At 41.8% G+C, this 21,032-nt stretch overlaps 1 protein-coding gene across 3 annotated transcripts in view; it reads right to left on the bottom strand.

The window, feature by feature from the left end:
• Asah2 (N-acylsphingosine amidohydrolase 2) overlaps positions 1–21,032 on the bottom strand; it is a 95,362-nt gene that overhangs the window by 53,413 nt on the left and 20,917 nt on the right. The window contains exons 1-5 of one of the 3 annotated variants that reach the window (XM_055614031.1): positions 13,482–13,503; positions 13,257–13,370; positions 9,381–9,512; positions 6,080–6,234; positions 5,060–5,209 (exon numbers count right to left, since the gene is read on the bottom strand). In XM_055614031.1, coding sequence (XP_055470006.1) covers positions 5,060–5,209; positions 6,080–6,234; positions 9,381–9,507 — 432 coding nt within the window. In that variant the 5' untranslated portion in view covers positions 9,508–9,512; positions 13,257–13,370; positions 13,482–13,503. Of the gene's footprint in view, positions 1–5,059; positions 5,210–6,079; positions 6,235–9,380; positions 9,513–13,256; positions 13,374–13,481; positions 13,504–21,032 lie in introns of those variants that run through there. The other 2 variants (XM_055614030.1, XM_055614029.1) reach the window with 2 other exon arrangements.

Genomic DNA, 21,032 nt, shown 5'->3' with positions numbered 1-21,032 from the left:
TCACTGTTGGATTGGTGTATCCTGTTGCAGCTGTTTCAGATTCTTTTGCTGATGTTAGAACGGGTATTTCCAAGCGGCCATCATTTACTGAGGCCATCATTTACCAGAACCCTATAGGACCTCAGTGATAGATTGGGACTACTGAGACACCCAGAAACTAGCCCGGTCTTGATCCCTCTAGGCTGAGACAGCCATCGTGAGACTGATTACTCCCACTACAGAGGCTCCCAGCCTCAAGGACCAGGTTGCCAGCCTCCTTCCTATGAGACAACTGTTACTACCATTTCAAAGGAAGGTGACTTAATAAAACACATATTTTTATATTTTTCATCCTATCAGTTCTGTTCCTCTAGAGAATCCTAACTATAGAATAGAGAATGCCATACTCACATAAGCATTACTTATGTGAATGACAAGTTATAACTAGCCTCCCTCTGATAGCCTTCAACTTCATCCATCCAAGTTAAGTTTCTGTCTCTTTTGTTTAACTTGAACTCTAATCCCAAGGCCTCATCCCTCCCACACAGTCCACTAGACAGTAATTACCTCATTCATTGAAAAAAAAAAAATCTATCACAAGGGAAGATAATCAGTGACCACCATGGAGATGAATTAAAGTCAAAGGCCATTGTTCTCTTACTTCTCCACTAGGGCAGGAAGGATGAGGAAGACAAAGAGTGAAAGTCAAGCTTCAGGTTCCTCACTCCAATTCATTTTATCCCTAATAAATCCCAATTTTGAATTTTAGAATTAAGTACATTTCTTTATACTATGTCAAGAGGTGAGTTCTTAAGAAAGATAGTAATTATGAACCTTGGGTTTTAAAACAATGAACAGCTTACAGATATCTTAAAGTACAGCCTCTGGTAGAGAGTTAGGGGAAAAGAAATTAAATACTGATACAATATTCATGCCTGTGAATAGTTGTTATAGACAACCGTGTTCTACTTTCAAGAAAGAAAGGTTATGTTTGCCCAGAACAAAGCAGTGACAGTCCTTGCCTACTGTTTACTTCTTTGTCTTCCCTTTCTGCTCCATTCTGCTGTTAGCACTCTTGGGAACATGATCAAAGGAGCAAGAAAGGCGTTCTGTTTTCCTGCCCTGCCTCACAGCTTACAGACTATCCCTGTCTTGTCCCAGGCTGGAAATGTCATCACTCTCAGAGCTGAGATGGAGAACTGGCCTAAAACCACGCTGTGTTGGTCTGCTTGATGCATATATACCCAGCTGTCTTTATTCTCCTCCTGCCTTCTTTTTGAACTGACTTGTGAAAACTAAGTTCGTTGCTATAAAGGCCTTTCCCCTGAGCCTCAGATTACAAGGGGAAGTAAAAATAGAAAGAAGTGGTTAAATCAAGGCCGCTATTGACCTAAGAGCATCTGGAATCTGGCCCATCAGTCTCTTACCTTCTAGCTTCGTCTCCAGTGTCTACCTTTTGCTCATGACTCTGCCATTGCCAAGCATCTTTGATTCATCAGAAAAGCAGTGTGCAGTTGTAGTGAGTGACTCCTGGCTCCAGGATGCTCCTAAGTTTGGATCCTAGCTCTGAAAATGCCTCACCACACAACCTCGGGTAAGTTACTTTATCCTCTGAAAGTGGTTTCTATGTCTTTCTAAGCCCATAATAACATCTCCTTCAAAGAGTTCGGGGGTTATAATACCTATGGGTTATTCTGAACAGTACCCGGCTCATTGTGAGTGCTAGGTTTGTATTTATCCCATTTATTCCCAAATAATCTTAATTGTCCTAGCACCTTGTAGTCTCACTGCCATCCCATTGGATTAAGACCAATCTCATGTGATACAAAGGAAATTGCCAGGAAGAGGTTAACAACCCCTCCCCAAACCCTATCTTTTCTTTCAGCCTTCTAACACTCCATAACATTAAATTTTTTTCCCTGATAGTTATCGTTTTCCTATCTGGAATCTCACCAACTTAGTCTCCATGTTAAAGAATCTACTGATCTGTGACTTCCCCTCTGGTTGCACTTTGTTCCGATCTGAATGAAGCATCACTGTCTGGTCAAACACCCTATGCAGAACTGCTTACATTACTCCACTCAAACCTGTTCTAAGATTCCCCATGACCCACGTAAGTAAAATCAATTTGGCATCCGAGGCTCTTTGTAGTTATGACCAATGTACCGTCTAGGTCCATCTCTGCATACATGATTCCATATGTTCTACTGGATTTCCTCTATTCCCTCCTATATTTCTGTATTTCTCCTTTCCAACTCTGTGTTCATTCTGACCCTTATATTTGGTCTCTTCCTATTCTAGTCAGTCTTCTATTGCTGTGACCGAAAGCAACTTGTGGAGGAAAGGGCTTATTTTAGCTCTAAGTTGTACTCCATTATGAAGGGAATGTTAGAGGAAGGCCTCAAGGCAGGAGCCTTAAGGCAGGAACAGAAGCAGCAGCCATGGAAAAACACTAATTACTGGCTTGCTCTGCCCATTCATGGCTTACCCAGCCTGCTTTCTTATAGAATCCAGGACCATCTGCCCAGGGGTGGTGCTGCCTTAATACCAATCATTAATCTAGAAAATGCCCCAACAGACTTGCCAACCAATCAGAAAGAGACAATTTTTCAATTGAGGTCACCTCTTTCCAAATGACTCAAGTTTGTGTCAAGCTGAAAAAAAAAAAAAAAAACCTAACCAACACACTCTTTCTCTACTTTAACCACCTAGAAATCTGTACACTTATATATTATTTCTACTATGAAAATGTTTTCCTGGTTCTCATTTTCTGTATTTCCTTGTCTCCTTGTGATAGTCTCAAAAAAACTACATGAGTTCTTTAATCCTACCTAAATAAATAAGTAGCCTTAAGCAACATAATGAGGCCCTGCCTCAAAACAAAACAGTGCTAAAGCCTAACTTCCCTAATTTTAAGTGTCAATAAACTTGCTTAATGAGCAGAACAGGGTAATTGTGGATAACTGCTGAAAATGGATCAGAAACCCACTGTCTTCCACACTTCCAGAATCCACATGGATCTGAGTGGAAAGCCGAAGCTTCCTGCCAGCAGGCACATTTGTGAATCATCTTGTGTGTGGCTTCTACAGCCCAAGTCAAGCCTCATATGTCTGTTTTTTGCTATCCTCATAACTGCAAGAGAACCCAAGCCAGAACCATGTAGCTAAGCTAGCCCTGAATTCCAGTTCCACAGAACAAGTAAGCTACTAAATATTTGTTGTTTGGGCCTTCTGTATTTTTGATAAAATATGGAAATAGGTAACTCTAGAACAGTACCCCAGCGATTCGTGGCTGCCAGCATGCATCTGTTAGTCTTTTCCTGAAGACTCACCAAGACTGTGGCTGTGTAAGAGACGTGAACTAAAACCTCTTTAGTTGTGTCCCCTGCAAACACTAGCAAAACACCTCGAAGAAACTGGGCGACAGAGGCAATTTTTCTCTCTAAAAGAATGATGTTTTTCTTAGTTGGATGCACCATAGTTGGTAGAGTACTTGCACGGTATACAGGAAGCCCTGTGTTCAATCCCCAGTACCACATAAACTACGAGTAAACCTGGTACTCGGGATGTACAGGCAAAAAAAACACGAATTCAAAGTTTCTTTAATATAACTCTGTGATGGGTGACTGTGACCAGCACAGGCTACATGAAACACTGTCTCAAACAAAGGGGCTGGGGCTAACATCTCTTTTAAGAAGGCAGTTAGTTGTTTTGTTGTTGTTGTTGTTTTTCATAACCCAGCTCTGCTATTTGCTAAGAACTGCCCTAATTTGGGAAGGGGACTCTCTCTCTGACATTCGGTTACTTTATCAGGGGATCACAGCAGGGCCAGCTCAGGGATTTACTGTTAGCATAGCATGGGGAAAATACTTCATTTCCTCCTCCTGGCTGCTGGTGGGGGAGGCTTCCAACCCTCTCCAGAGAGTACCAACATCAGGTGGTATTCTTGAGGTGCCTTCCCTGCCCCTGCCACACAGCACAGCAGCGAAGTGGTCAGCAAGACAGACTGTCAGAACACAAGCCTGCATGACGGACACCTGATCACGGCTCAGGTCAGTGTAAGGCCTCTCTCCCTTTCTCATGCCTGCGAATCTGCGTGCACGCTCCGAAGTCATAGCTACTACAGGATCCGAGCCAATAAAAGTAGCTCTGGGCCTGGGCTCTGAAACCGGCTTGACAGACAGTAAAGGGACTCCTGACTGTCACTGGATTCTCCCAACCATCCTCTCCTGCCTGGCGTCCTCTCTCCTCTTTCTCTGCTCCATAAAGCCGCAAGCAACTCAGGACCCTTTGGATACCTCTCTGCTAACCTCAACAGTCTGCACAGCTAAGTAACAAGGTCTAAATCCGGGGTTTGGGGGGAATCAAACAAAATTCTGCCTCATTTTACAAAAGTTTAAGGATTAAGATTCTTCTTCACAACTCTCTTTTTTTTTTTTTTTTTCCAAAGCAGGGTTTCTCTGTGTAGCTATGGCTGTCCTGGATTTGCCTTGTAGACCAAGCTGCCCTCAAACTCACAGGGATCTGCTTGCCTCTGCCGCTCTGAGTGCTGGGAATAAAGGTGTGCACCACCAAGCCTGGCTAGAATAAGATTCTTTAAACCCTGGAAGCAGTTTTCAAACTCACCCAACAATGACCAGACTGACATAACAGCCCCTCCGTGTGACCTTCACCCCCTTTCTTTCATTTCCAGTTCATGGCCATCCCCGTTGCAAAGCTGCGTTTCAGTCCTCAACTGATTCCCTGTATGTGTATGTAACTAACCGCACGAAAACTTGAGGAAGAGGCTAGTGACCAGCTGGTGCTGAGACTTCTGACAGGAACGACAAGGTGAGGCTATATGTGAGCCTAAGTGTGGTATAACAAGCTTTCAGAGGCCATTTGCATTCATAACAACGCTGAGCCTTCAGCATAACTGAAAACAGGTTTTTAAAAGGAGCCGTGCTCGTTTAATTATTTGTGAGGCTGTCGAGCCCTTAGTTTAAAGGTGGGAGGTACGCATTAGATGAGAAGGCCAGAGTGCAGGGTTCCAGTTGCGGGCACCTACGGAGCCCTTTCCAAACCCCCATGGCATCACTCACCTCCAATCTGAGTCGCTGAGAGATCATGCACAGTTCCACAGTCACAAATGCCATCCGATTTGACCCGTCTGTGTCTGCGAGGATGAAAGCTCGGCTGTAGAGCCTGGTGAGGAGACCCCGTGCGTTCTGGCCACTTTTGCCATAGCCCATCTAAAAAGAGAGAAAAGCACTGAACGTCTCCAAGAGCCACACACCATCCGACCAGTGGTGACTGCTCAGGGACACAAAGAGAAAATCAGCATGGCTCAGTGGCTCGGTGAGACTGTGTATGTGTGTGGGTGTTTCCAAAAATGTAAGAGCCTTTGGTATTTGTGCAGAAAAGGAGAAAGGAGACATAAAGAAGCCCTGGCAGGGCTTCTCTGTGAGAGCGAGCCTGTGGCTGCACTCTCAAGGGACTTTCTAGTCTTTGATGGAAAACTTTCCTTCTAAGGAATTGCAAAGAAGGCACTGTTTCTCTTTCCTCCACTGTCACTCAGCTTTTCACCAGTTCATCGTTCTCTAGACTAACCCAAGTAAAATCATGCACTCCTATTCTACTACCTTTTTCTCACCATCTAAAACAAAATAAAACAAAACACCATTAAGTTAAAACCGTATTCATGCTCAGGTCTTTCAATGGCCACTTCTAGTCCTTGCCTTCCCACTTAAGAGAGTGTTCATGGTAATTAATTAATAAAAACAAGCCAAAAAAAAAAAAAAGGCCTATACATGTCTGCATTTTACAAGTAGGAGATTTACAGTCTCAAATCTTCAAAGTTTTTTCACCACAAAACTATAAAACAGGGAAGGTCAGAATGTATACATACACCAACAAAAAGGGATCAACTGATTTTAAGAGGCACTTGTAACTAAATTTTAAAACTAAGTTTTCCTTACTGGACGATAGCCTTAGTGCTGGGCAGCAGCAATGTCAACAAGAAAGCTGAAGACAATGATTACGTAATAATCAGGAATGAAGGACACCATATAATAAAAGTACTTATTTCATGCCCTCTCCAAGGAGCCCAGCCATCTACCTACCAAATTGATATCTGATACTTGTCCTGTGCAATCAGCTCGCCCAGCACCGATGTAATAACCACTGAAGTTCTGAAATGGAGGAGGGTCTGGAGCCTGTGTAATTGGAGAAGACTGGGTGGCTGTGGGGCCCAGGGTGGTTGAAAACCCATGATTTCCTGAACATAAAAACAGAACAGGATATTTGAAAAACAGCAGGTTATCGCTCTTCTTGGCATCAATTAGAAGACACAGTTTCAAGCTCCTAAAGAAAACAAACATTCACTATTGTCTCTCATCTTTAGCTGTGTTTGGTTTGGATTGGTTCATTTACTTCTTAAGACAGAGTCTCATTATGTAATTCAAGCTGGCTTGGAATGCAAAGATCTTTGTCTTTTTATATGCTGGGACTGTAGGTGTGTGCCACCACACCTAATGCTATGCATTTGCCTACATATAAAATAGAAAGTGAGAGATGGGAGCCTGTTTTAAGTCATAAATCAAAGCACAGTCGTGCGCTTGGACTAGTGATGTTTCCGAATAATAAGCAAGGCCTTTGCAGAACACTTTTTGCCTTCAGTTTCTCCTTACCAGCATTTTCTTGTCACCTTATCCACTTCATTTCTACTTTCCTACTCTAGTCAAGCAGAGTAGGTACATCTCCTAAGTCTAACCCCTGAGATGGACTTGCTTTCCCATTCCTACAGACTTCCCAATGCCCTCCTTTCCACCCAACACTGTCCACCACTCCCTGTAGAGCTGATCCATCTCCATTATTCCTACATCACTTCCTCCCTGAGGATGTCAGCCGGCTGTCACTGTCTTGCTTTGGTCCTTAGCCTGGTAAGGCCTTTTATTAACACAGCTCAAATCATTGCACATTTGCTGTATATAAGTTTACCTCAATTGGTTATTCTAATTATGCATTTATGTATTTATAAACATATATTCCATACCAACTGTATGTATACACGTATTTATTTATAACATATAAACACATATAAATATTGGGGGATGAAAAATAATATAGAGATTAAAAGGCAAAAGCCAGACACGAACTTCTTGGTTTGAAATCTAATTCTACCAGTTCTAACGGAACAGATCTCCTAATCTAACTCTCTCTGGCTTTCCCATCAATAATAAGAGGCTCACATGCTTCCTAGTCTAGTTTTAATGATAACTTTGTGAATACACATTAAAGAGTTAGAACAGTGCTTTGACATCCTTATAGCTGGACATTTCACATATGCATTTGCTAGCATCAAAGGTCAGTGCCACAGGCTTTGACGGTCAGAAATGCTTAGAGAAGGAGATTGACCTCTTCTGAGGTTCCAGAACTTTGGAACTGAAAATTTAGAAATCAACAACTCCAACTGTAAACAGCCTGGCAGCAATGAAAATATTATTAAGAGATATTTGTGCCCCTCCCTGTGGCTATTAGCTACTGAAACAATGGGGCCCAAGACATTGGAGTTTCCCCAGAAATTTCAAGCTCTAAAGAGGAAATGGATGGGAACTTGCTTAGAGCCAGGGCTGGGACAGGAGCTAATCTTCAGAAGGAGAGTTCATGTGGTTCTGACAGCTTGTCAAAGGATCTTGCAGGAGAGACTGGAACTAGGACCAGAAAGGCGAAGAGGATCACATTTTGACCAGGTGGTACAGATATGGGTAACCAAGCAGTTACCCTCACCACTTACCCTCTATTTAAAACTAAACCTCATGTGGGGAGGCTTTGGGTGGGGGGAGGGTCATTGACTTTCTTTTTCCCTCTCCCCACTGTAGCCTTATTGAATATAAATCTTTTTATGCTTTTCACTATGGCTTTGTCTCTATAACAGGCCCATTAAAGATGAATAGCGAAGTATAGCTTGATAGTGTTTCAGGGCTCAGGCGTGGACCCTCACAACTCTGCTATTATAATGTCCACAAGCTTAAAGATAAGAACCCAGAAACTTGGAGAAGTGACTTAACTAAGACTTCATAAAGAACCTGTGATAAACCTGTTACCCAGACAACCTCAAAGCAGAATCAGATATGCCTGCAACTACATCTCGGGGGAGTTCAATCCACACGTCTCTTACACAGCATCAGAGATTACAGGGAAAAAAGCATTACTTTTGTTTTTGCTGCATTGCCTCCAACATCAAAATGTGATACAAACTAGGCCAAGCTTCATGTAGAAGGCAATCTCTTTGCAGTCCTGGTGTTTTGATGTGTAGGATGGCATCAACATTAGAACTTCATAAGAATTTTGTGAAAATTAGATAGGAAAAATAATATAGAGTTCTTATTAAACTATAACACCCCCATCACATGGGAGTCAAAAACTCAGTAGCCACTGCTATGAGAATATACTGTGGCTTCTAGTAACCTCCCATCTTATTCTCTAATTTTAGGAGCCACGTTGAAGTCCTAAGGATGATTTCACTTTTAGTCATTCAGCAGTCTTCTCTGCCCACCCCTGCAACACAAAACCCTTGCTCCTCTGTATTTACAGAGAATTCAGAGTACTAAGACATGGCAAGAAACACACTGCAAAAATGAAGAGGCTACAAATGTGAAATTCTCCATCTCCTTTGCTACTTTCATGATTCTCTCTCTCTCTCTCTTTCTCTCTCTCTCATTTGACCAGAACATTCAGGCTTCATCTCTCTTCTCTATTCAGTTAACAGCCATGTATCTTTGCTCTGAAACAGAGGTTCTCTCCAGGAACCAATGATGATACTATCTGAAAATGCAGCCTACATCACATTCAGAAAATAATCTTGCTTCTGGTGTCGTGACAAGAAAAACAAGCGATATCTAAACACCACAATTTCTATCTCCTCTCAAAAACTTGGGTGAAGTAAGATGACGTGGTATCATAATGAAGCCCACCTTGTTTATAGAACTTGACTGGCCCTGATAGGGACTGGCTCTGAGAAACTGCCTTTATTGTTCTAGGGTGCTTTGTTTGGCTGGTTTGGTTGGTTTTCCACTTTACTCCCAGTAGAGGAGTATGCTAACCAACAGGCAGATAAAGGTTGAAAGCAAAGGTGAACTTACTGGACTCAGAAGAACCTTGAACTATGAGTACATCAACAGAAAATCTAAGAGGATATGTGTATCTGTCTGTTATCTGGTTTTCTGAGGACAAAGGTAACTGTGATAAAAAGCTGGTACCATTGCAGAAAACACAAATAGTGCAGTTGGAGGCAGCCTCTGTCTCAGGTTGTTCACAAGCAGCTGAAGCAGAAAGACACTATTTCTCATCTTGGTGCTGCCCAACAACATAGACCTATCCTATAGTCCAGGAATGGCATCCAGAAGAAGCCAAGATGCTTGCCTTTTTGATTTTCGATGGTCCCACTGGTGACGAACAAGAGGGTAAGAAGGGCCACTGTGATGACTGTCATTACTACCAGAAGGAAAATGAGGAATGTCTCCAAGGTAGAAAAGGTGCGCTTTGCCATTTCTCCTACGACAAAACAAAAATAAAAGGAGAAATACAGGAGGAAATGAAATTACAGATTCACAGGCATGTGCTTCAAGCTGCTCAAGACTAAGTGATCATAGCTCTTCCATTTCAAGCATAGAACACTCTTCCTTCTCACTCCATGTCCCAACTCCTTGGAAAACAAGGCCAATAAATATAAGTACTCTTTTTGAAAAGCCTACATATGGTTTCCAAATCTTTCTCAGCACAGTGATCCTGCTGGCAACCACACCTATGATCTGACACTAGCACCAGAAGTAAAACCATTTGCATTCGTTGGCTACACCACACTGCTTTTGCTTACAGCAATGGTACCATTTATGTGCACAGGTCTGGCTGAGAGTGACTGATAAACAACACACTGCTTGTACTTCGCAGGAGGCTAGCTGGCTCAGAGCTATGCTCTTTGTTTATGGACCAAGTAAAGAGATGGCTCAGTGGTTAGGAATACTGACTGCTCTTCCAGAATACCCAGGTTTGATTATCAGCATCCACGTGAAGGCTCCCAACCATCTGCAACTCCAGTCCCAGGTGATCGACACAAATTTCAGGTTCTTGTGGGCACTAGGCAGGCAAGTGGTACACGGGCATACATGCATGTAAAACAATCACACTTATAAAATTAAGCCATTTATTTATTCACAGAGACGGGGTCTCTTCATGTAGGTCAGGCTGACCGCAAACTCACAGAGATTTGCTTGCCTCTGCCTCCTACATGCTTGAATTAGAGGAGTGTACTGCTACACCCAGCTAAATTTATTTAAAATAATCACAATTTTAAAAAGAAAGATGTTTCTTGAATTTTTTTTTTCTTGTCCAGTTGTAGGTGAAAAAGTCACTGTGTTACTGCTTAAAGTTTGTTGTCTCTTTCTGCCTTAGGCAGAGAAGGAGATTGGTAGCTCAAACCAGGAATTAGTGAAAATCTCTCTTTTGGTGATCAAAAAGATGTCAGATAGCCTGCAACGCCTGTGTTACACAAAAGCCCTTCTTTGCCTTTTTCTTTCCAATGTTTTAGAAGAATCTATCAACACTCAGCATGATTCCAGAAGTTAGAATCCTATACAATAGCAATTTTCAACCTGTGGGTCGCAACCCTTCTTGAGGGTCAAACAAATGACCATTTTTAGGGGTCACCTAAGACCATCAGCAAGCACAGATACTTACATTGCAAAGTCCTAACTGTAGCAAAATTACACTTCCAAAGTATCAACAGCAATAATTTTATGGTTGGGGAATCACAACATGGGGAACTGTATTCATGGAGTGGGAAGGTTGAGGACCGCCGCTCTACAATGTAAGGGGAAGGAATGTAACCTGGTACTTTAAATAAAAACAAATTCTGGAGTTCTGTTATGAGGGCAGAATCTCTTGCCTTCTTACAGGGAAACCTTAGGAAGTTTCCAGATATTCGACCTCAGATATACGCTGATCACGTTCCCATCAGTGTTGTCGGAGCCCATAAAATAAGAGGCCACGTGGTCTGTAATACTTCTTGCGTCCCCCGAATTAGGATTAAGTTCTCAAATGATAGTCTTCATCATTACATTTCAAAACAGCAAAAAACTGCACTCCTCTCTGGGCTTGAATGTTTGAGTGTTTCTATAAACCCAGCTTGGAACTTTTAGAGTAATTTTTCATTAGAAAAATTTGGGTTCGTAGCTGGGCTGCCCTGTCTGGCCTCAGTGGGAGAGGATGTTACTTGATGTACCAGTGTAGGTTGGTACCCAAGGAGGAGCCTCCCCTTCTCTGAGGAAAATGGGTGGAGGGAATGGGGCAAAGGAGTATGGGAGAAGGAAGAAGGGGCTTTAATCAGGCTGTGAAGTGAATAAGTAAATTAATGAAAACATGGATGGTTTGATATGTTTATTTTATATGTGTAAATGTTTTGCCTGTATGGTTGTATCTGGAACACACATGTACCTGGAGCCCAAGGAAGTCAAAGGTGAAATTCCTCGGAATGGGAATTAAGGATGGCTGTGAGCCACCATGCAGGTGCTCAAAACCAAGCCACGTTCCTCTCCAAGAACAACAAGAGCTCTTCACAGATGAGCCATCTGTAGCTGGGACCTGTTTTCTTAACCTGTACTTTAGGAAACTCAAGCAGTCATGTGGAATTAAAATCCCAGGACTTGGCCTCAAAGTAAATGCTTCATGGCTAAAATGCATCCATCTAAGAGTTTCAAAATGACAGGAGAGGTTAGATGCATTTAGTAGGGCTCAGACAAGGTTTTGTTTTGCTCTAACCTAGATGACAAGATAAACAATGTTGTCATCAGATTCTCTGTTTGGATAGAATTTACACTTATAAAATCTGAAAGTTGACATTCAAATGTAGACCCCACATTATGGCAGTAAGTGCTGTCCTTTGGATATGCCAGGTACTCTGTGCCTGCTAATCCCTGCCCATTAGCGTAATCTACTAAATCACTTCCTGATTTGTATAAGCACTGGATTTTGTAATATCTGGGCTAGAAGTGAAAAATCAACATAAAGGCAGAAATTTCTGAATTGGATAGACATCAGAAAAGACAAAAAGACGGTAATACTTTTTTTTTTTTTTTTAATTAGGGAGCTGTCCTCTCTTTTTGCTCTATCATCACCCTCAACACCAATGGTAGGACAACCTCAGATCTAGGACAAGATAATTCGGTCCGTGCCTTCCTCCCAGTTCCCTTCATCAGTCTCGAGAATCAGGAAACACACCTAAAATGTGCCTCTGAGCATCTGATCTCATAAGGGCATTTGCCTGTCACTAGCTGTTGTTTCAGCCATGAACTTTAAGCCCATTATATTTAAAACTTCCTTAAAACTTTTAGTTCTAGGTGCCTTTTTCTAAGCTAAAAATGAGGAACAACGGGGCATCTCAATTCTAGATCATCAGAATGAAGACTGTGTATATAAATGTCGTCACAGCATGTCTATGAAACACAGATAACACGTGTGTGTGTGTGTGTGTGTGTGTGTGTGTGTGTGTGTGTGTGTGTGATAGTGTTGGTTTTACACTATCAACCCTCTATACAAACCAAGAACTCATTTGATTTAACCTCTTACTTGGACTTGAGCAGTCTACCTCATATGCTTCCTCATCTGTCTGCCAGGATTTCTGCTAAGACATTACCATTCTTTTATTTTCTCCACTAATTTATTTATTTAATAACTTTACAGCCTAATAGAAACCCCCTCCCTCCTCCCCTACCAGTCCCATTCTTCATGCCTCTCTCTCTGCCTCCTCCCCTTCTCTTTTAAAGCCATTTTAGATTACTTTACCACACACACACACACACCCCTTTCAGGAAATCCAACTTTGTATTGGCACTGTTTATTTTTAACACTAATGAATAAAATCTCAAATCAAACATTAAGACAGATGTCCTGTTTACCCCCAAAAATGCAAATATATTATGGGGCACTGCATCTCTCACTGTATTTTAGGTGATTCTAGATTTCATAATGGCTCACTCAGTCAGTCCAAATCCACCAAGCTTAGCTATTTGTCATATCTCTGCAACACAAAGATCTGTTTTTCAAGGAGACAACAATGAAAAAACTTAACAATTTAACACAAATGGGCTTCCAAGAGGTGAAACTCCCAGATTTTATCCTGGTCTTAGATACTAAGATGAGCTATGATTCCTTTTCCATCTCTCTCCATTAAAAAAAAAGAAAAAGAAAAAAAGAAAAGAAAAAGAAGAAGAAAGAAAAGAAAAGAAAGAAAATCATTCTTACCTGATTCTTTGAATCAGAACAGTGTTCTCCTCCTGGGAGAACAAATGGTTATTCAGAATCTTGTTCCCTGTCCCTTGCAGGTTGCCAGGCTGATTCCTCAACGTGTTTCCAAATCTACTGAGAAAAGATTCCATAGTCAAGTCCGGGAGCATTAAAGTTCTCATTAGCATACCTGCAGCCAAGCAGAAGGACGTGACTAAAGTACATTGATTAAAGAAAGCTTACATGCATTCTCCTGTGGCTGCCTGCTATTGGAGACCGACAATGCAGAAGGCCTGTTAGACTGAAGGTCATTTCAATCTTAATGTAACTCTTCCAGTATGACAAGTTCTGTGGCAGGCCTGCAACCCAGATTGTTAAAAATATTTATACGCTATATTTATATTCAACCTGTGATCTGGAAGACAATGAATGCTGTTGGACTGGGTGTGGACTATGAGAACCACTGAGCAATACTTATACCCATTTCAGGATGGATAAAGGAGTGATGTTAACTTTTGGGTTTGCAGGCCCTTGTGGTAAAATGTAAAGTCCAAATGAAATAAGAATGTGACTCACAAATAATGTAAACACTTATGATTATGTTGGAGGCAAGGCAGCAACATGCACAGCAAGCTTTAGAGACCAGTCTGAGCTATGCTGTGAGAGACTGCCTTAAAATAATGACCATGATGACAGTATTATAGATCGATTGTGCCGAGAGGCTTCAAGGACACTAAAGCATCGCTACATGATAAGTTGTCTCAAGTTTGCAATAGCACAGGATAAAAGACCAAATGGACGTGAGAATACACAGCAAACAGTCCGAATAATTATCTGGTGATTAAGGTGATTGCCGCCCTCTATCCCCGTTGTGCAGAAGAAAGGAAGTTTTTCTTCTTCTTGGAGACTGTGTTCTATGCAAGTGTGGAGCAAGGCAAGGCTTGCAAAAGCCAAAGACAGCAGAAATGGGCCCACCCTCCTGACCCTCCAGGGATCAGCCTGAAGGCTGTCTAATTTTCAGCTGAGTTAGAAACGACAGCAGTCTCTAAAATTACAAGTAAATGCCTTTAGACCTTAAGTGGTGAGTCTTAACGCTGTTGTGATACTGCAAAAGGAAACAGCTTAATTCATGGTAGCAAATGAGAGTGGGTTGTTTTTTTTTTTTGTTTGTTTGGTTGGTTGGTTGGTTTTGTTTTGTTTCAGACAGGGCTTCTCTGTGTAGCCTTGGCTGTCCTGAATGTTAAAGAGCTAGCTGGTCTCAAACTCACAGAGATCCACCTGCCTCTGCTTCACCCGAATGCTGGGATTACAGGGGTGTGCCACGGAGCCCAGCTAGCAAGGGGCTTTTTAATTGGTGTATTTGGGTTAAAATTCTTAAAGGTGATAGACCTAGATACCACAAGGCAGAGAGGGAGGGGAGTTTTGAATTCTCAGGAGATATGGAAGAAGGGGCTACAGAAGCATGTTGGCAAAGAGCCCTGCCATTGAGACATGTGCTTTCCGGTTACTTTAGGATGCTCTTTCCTCTGTATTTGAGACCTGAGACATGGCATGTAACTGACCCAGCATGACTCATATTGTTAGGAGTATGGGGGGCCCCTGAGACAGAGTTTTCTGACAGCCGGCAGGGCGGGCTCAAGCCTAGAGGGCAAAGAAGCCTCAGAATTCCAACTGCTGATAACTGTTGGTGCTCAGATCTTAGAGAGGAACGACCCAGCACAAAGTAATGTAGAAGAAAACATGGAGAAAAAGTCTTCTTCTAAAGGACCCTAGTTCCTAAACCATTAGCTGATAATCATTAGCATCACAAATTTCTTTTTTTTTTTTTAAGAAAAATGATTTATTTATATTGGTTGGTCAGTGTGTGTGTGTGTATACACCACATGAACACAAGTGCCAGTGGAGACCAGAATAGAATGCTGTATCCCCTAGATTTGGAATTACAGGTGAGCAGCCTAATGAGCTTGCTGGGAACTGAACTCAAGTCCTTTGGAAGAGCAGTAAATACTCCTAACAACTGAACCATCAATCTAGGTTCCATATTTTCTTAATATATTACTTGTCACATTCAGTCACAGCCTTTTATTCTTTTATTCTTAGAATAATTAAAAATTGAATGACTTTAAGGAAACCTGTTTTGGCAGGTATCTGTATTGTCCTTTTTATCATTTCTTGCTCAAGAAACCAAAATATCCTTGGAGAGACAGTTGCTCTGGGTTCAGAAACAGAAATTACATGAACCAAATCTATACTATTCTATATGAATTCAAGACAGTTATCAAGATTATAAAAAGTGTGTCAAAAAGAACTAAAAACTTTCCTACTAATCAAAGATTGAGAATGAGATAGTTTTAAAAATAACTGCACAATGGGATAAAACAAGTATGTCTGCGTCTATAAGCTCATGAAGGTGGTTACCATTTTCCTCTCATATGATTTTAAACATTTTGTGATTAACACATTATGCCCTTATTTATGAAGTGCAATGTGTCATTTCAATCCATGTGTACTAATCAAATCAGGATAACTACTTCTACCTTTTGTCTTTCTGTGTGGAGTCCTATGATCATCACACATAACAAATTATTGTAACCCAGAGCTTTCCCTCACGGTGTTTATAGATTCAGAAATATATTCCCACAAAGCCATCATTTTGGAAAAAGAAACCCTAAGGAACTAATTCTCCTTTCTAATAATCAGTAGTAAAAAGGGGGTGGATTCAGAAATTGAAAATCTACTCCATTTTTTTTATACAAATCCACCCTGGAAGAGTCAAATAATTGACCAAAGACATTTTCTCACCAACTAATGAGTGGGGATGGCGTGAAAAAGACTCAACAAAGAGACTTGGCAAGTCCCTGGGTGATGTTCAAAACTTACTCTCAAGAATTTTTACCATTAAGTTAAACAAAGATTAGATGAGACTGTTATATCTGACTGTTTTACAGAAAACAGGAAGAGACAAGTGAATGGGTGATGGGACCAATATGCTGAGTCAGCAAGACAAACCCGGGTTATGCACACTAGCTGGTTTATATAAATGTGAAAGAGGAGAAAGTAGGGTGAACAGGAGCAGAAGGAATATAAGGGGCTCTTAGAGAGAAGAGCAGGAATGCCTGGACAGTAGCAGGGGGGAAAGGAAAAGAAAGATAGCACAGAGAAAGAACCCAAAGAATCAGAGCAACATTGGATGCTCTGAGCCCCAGGCTGACACCATTTGAAATCTGATGGAGAGAAAGTGGATTTGTGTTTTTCCCCAAAGTTCTGAGACAACTGGGGAAATCTGACTACTATCTAGGCATTAGATAGGCTATTAAAGAAATTCTTGTTAAAATATTACTGTGGTTATGTTTTTCAAAATATTTTGTTGTAGTTGTCCTGAAGTACATTTTGAAATAGAATTTTTTAAGTTAAAAGGAAAAAAAATAAAACCAAAAAATTTTTTAAAAAAGCATTATTTGGATGGATGGGAGGGTGGGTTATAGATGGAGGGATGGATGGATGGATAGGTGAATGGATTGGTGGGTGGATGGATGGAGGGGTGGATTGGTGGGTGGATGGATGGAGGGGTGGATGGATGGAGGGTTGGATTGGTGGATGGATGGATGGGAGGGGTGGATTAGTGGATGGATGGATGGATGGATGGATGGATGGATGGATGGATGGATGGGTGGGTGGATTGGTGGATGGATGGATGGATGGATGGATGGATGGATGGATGCATAGATGGATGCATGGATGGATGGTGGATGTGTGAATGGATGGTGGACCTCCACCAGCCTATACTGCCAATGTTAGGGCCTGCCTGTCAGGGCACTGGCATAAGACTTAGAATCATGATAGACCCACTTAGAAAGACACAGGGACTACAACATGCATCTTACTGCTTTGTCTCATGGCAACATGAATCTGCTGGCAGCTTCCTGGCTGCTTCCTCGTTCCACATCTCTGGCCCACATGGTCTATCTCTGCACAGCTAAACTCTAAAGCTTAATCTGAGTTCTGTAGCTCAGCCTCACCTCTTGGCCTATGCAGGGATTCTGAGCATTATCTTAGGCTTTTGAAATTCTTTTCTATCTAGGCTTCCAGGAAGTGTCTCTGCTACGACCCACCGAGAACCTGTCCAAGCCACATTTGGCAAAATGTCTACATTCTAAGCAGTGAATTCTGTGTATGTCAAATGGTGTCTGTGAACATTTGGCAGAAGCTGTGTGTATATGTGTGTTCAACGTAGGTGTTTCTTATGTACTGGAAGGTGTGGGTGGGTGTGTGGGTGTTTGTGTATAAGTGTGAATGTGAAGGCAGGGACCAAGCTTGTATGTCATTCCTCAGAAATCATCTGCTTTGTGGTTTTGAGACAGGGTCTCTTACTGGGACTCACTGATTGGGCTAAGTTGGCTGTCCAGCAAGCCCTAGTGATCTCCCTATCTCAACACCCCTAACAACGGGATTACAAGTAGCCAACACACAGCATGATGCCTAGCTTTAAGTGGGTGTTGGGAATCCCACATAGGTCCTCCTGCTTACATAGCATGCATTTTACCAACTGAGCCACCTTCTCCCAACACTCCCCGGTGATCTTTAACATGTAAAGTGATGAACAGTTTCATACAATAAGTTTTCATAAAAGAAACTAATTTTAAATACACAGTGGATGGACTGACATTGTGGTATATTAACCAACTCACAGGTATTGCACAAGAATGTGAAAATGCTTTGAAACCCAAGACATTATAGGCTAACTGTAGACTCACTTTTTTACTCATCTCAGTTTAGCCTTGATGTGGAAAAGAAATCTTTCCGGTTGCAATCTGGAATTTGGATGTCTCATTTAAGGCTCTATTCATCCTACTGTGAGTCTGGGATCACAGCTGGGAACATTCTACCACGAACTGGGAAGTTCAAGTACCCAAGCAAAGATCTACTGACAACCACAGGGCTGGGGAGCAGGAGACATAGAACATGGAAGGACACATTACTCATCACCCTTTAAAATTCACCAAGCCCATGTACCCCTCAAAAGATGGCAGTAGTTGTTAGGCAGCCTTTAACTTTGCCAAAAGAATGAGAAAAGCTACCAGTGTTGTTGGAGAGTTTCTCTCCCCAGCTGACTCCAGGCCTGCCCTGAATGCAAAGGAAAATAAGTGAGGCCACTGAGGGTGTGGTAAGGGCTGGGGCATGAATCTGAAGGTTAATATTGGTTTCTTTAATCACCCTGAGATTTATTTTTCCTTTTTAGAAAACAAGAACATATCTTGTTAAAACTTCATGGGGATAATACATTTTTTAAAGTTCTTTGCTATTTCATAACCAGATGTCAGTTGTTGCATTCTGAGAATGCCTAAGAGTGGTACATTTTGTACACTTAAGCCCCAATGGAATAGTTATCTTTTCTTGGCCCACGTCTTAGGTTCCAAAGATCTCCCTATCAAGTCTTGATAAGCTGCCCAGTGAGAAGAGATAAAATTGGAACTGCAAAACCACCATTCCTGCACTTGTGATCAGCACTGGGGAACTGTGTAACCTTTTCCAGGGTGTTTGGGAATTATTCTCTGGTGATTTATCCTTTCCCAAAACAACAGATAAGAATTTATTTCATCTTGTCAGGGACAAATGTGACATGTTTGCCATACAAGATTATAAAGGCAGATTGGAAGAAAACAGGCAACAGCTGCATTTATCATCATTTCAGAGACAGGGTAACAATATCTTTTCATATAATTCTTGGCCACCACATAAATCACAGAAGCTTGGCATCTCCTGCCTAGCCTGTGGCCTTATGGGAAAAGCACCATGCTATCTTTTGATAGAACCTGAAAAGGGGAGATTCAAAGAATAGTCTGGCAGTATCCAGAACTAGCCAGACTCAAACAACACCTTTTCTAAGAGACAAAACAGATGGGGTTAGGGGTCGGGGCTGAAAGGAGGTTGGTGGAAGGTATGTTGTCTTCCATGTACTGAACAAAAAAAGACTCAAGGATGAGATCCCCTGGTGAGACTCATTCACTTCCCTGATTGGAGCACACCCATCCACACCCATACACAGAGTCCCCCATTAGATTCACCAAAAAGCAAAAGGTAATGGGAGCCTAAAACAGTCTGAATATGTCCCTTTTTGATAACTGTGACCACCTAATTAAATCCCAACTTGAGGGATTTAATTTGGCTCTGGGTATGAGGGTACAGTATCTTAGCAAGGAAGTCATGGCGGCAGGAAGAGCTGGAATAAACAGCAGAGAGAGAGAGAGAGATAAATGCCAGCACTCATCCGGCCAGTTCCTTTTTCTCCTTTGTTCAGTTTGGACTCCAGTCCATGGCATAATGCCACCTACTCAGGGCGGGTCATCCCACCCGAGCTGATCTTCAGAAAGTTTCTTGTAGATATACCCAAAGGTAACCCTCACTAATGCCCTCGGAATTTCTCCATCTAATCACGTTGACAATCAAAGTTAGTCATCACTGTTCATGAGCCACATATGATTTTGTACATTCTCTCTTGCTGTGACTGCTCCTCTACGTTCCAAGGACAGCCCTTGGATCGGGCGGGGGGGGGGGGGGATATTCTTGCTTATATGTGTCTCCTAGAGAGACCATGCCTACAAGAGGACTTAGCTCGGCAGATTTGTCATGGATTTGGGATAGTGATAAGGACAAGGTAACATCTAAAATGCCAAGGCTCAAGAGGTACAGATACTGAAAGTAGAGTTTATCTGACACTTGTCTGCCACTAAGCTCCTTTGCTAGCCAGAAACTGAGGTGGACCTTGACTCTGGAGTGGCTGAGATTAGAGATGGAGTCTCCTACCTAAGTTGGATTCCCTGAGTTTAAGTACCATAAATCAGTCTATGAGCAAAAGTCAGAGCAGGGAAACCAGACAGGAATGGGAAGCCTGAAGAAGCCAAAGGCAGGATCCATCTCCAGGGTCAGGTGTTGGAGTCAAGATGGGGGAAGGGAAGGTCCAAGCTAAAGCTTATGAAGCACAAAGCCTGAGGTGTGGAGGTTCACTCCCAAGTCTCCTCCACACGATGCAAAGTCTGTTTTATAGGTCAGTAGATTAGAGATTTGTCACGGGTTGGGCTGGTTTACCAAACCGAAATGAGAGGCAATATTTAAAACAGTGACAGCTCATTGAGACCTTGTAAAGCCAATACAAAAAAAGAGTCACCTTAAAAAAAATCATTGTGAAATAAAGTTAGTGAACTCTTAGTACATGCCAGGCAATGTTCCAAGAACGGTATACAAATTGACTCATTTAGTGGTTCCAATAACTCTGTGAGGAGAGCATTATTCTTATGCTCAGTTTATATTTAATCAAAAACCAACAAAACAAGCAAGAAAAAAAAAAAAAAACCACTACAGTGAAGACAAACAACTGAAGGTCATACAGTCAAACTACATTCAAAGGACAAGATTATTTGTCCTTGGCCCTCTTGTGAGCTCTCAGTTTCACTATGCAACTGAGCATGTACCTTTTGCTATTAATAGATATGAGATTCTCAAAGTAAATAAGCTAATGCATATAGTTCAATTCAACCTCCAAAGCTACTGTAAGAAGAAATCAGGGAATGGGAGCTGAAGAGATGGCTCATTAAGAGCACTGGCTGCTCTTCCAGAGGACCCAGGTTCAATTCCCAGCACCCACATGGCAGCTCACAACTGTCTGTAACTCCTGCTTCAGGGGATCTGACATCTACCTACAGACATACATGCAGGCAAAACACCAATGTGCATAAAATTTTAAATAGATAGATAGATAGATAGATAGATAGATAGATAGATAGATAGATAGATAGA

The sequence above is a fragment of the Psammomys obesus genome, unplaced genomic scaffold (genome assembly GCF_907164565.1).
Source record: "Psammomys obesus unplaced genomic scaffold, mPsaObe1.curated_primary_1811, whole genome shotgun sequence".
Taxonomy (NCBI): Eukaryota; Metazoa; Chordata; class Mammalia; order Rodentia; family Muridae; genus Psammomys; species Psammomys obesus.
The sequence above is the reverse complement of the archived record's forward strand: the minus strand, read 5'-3'. Positions and strand labels throughout refer to the sequence as shown.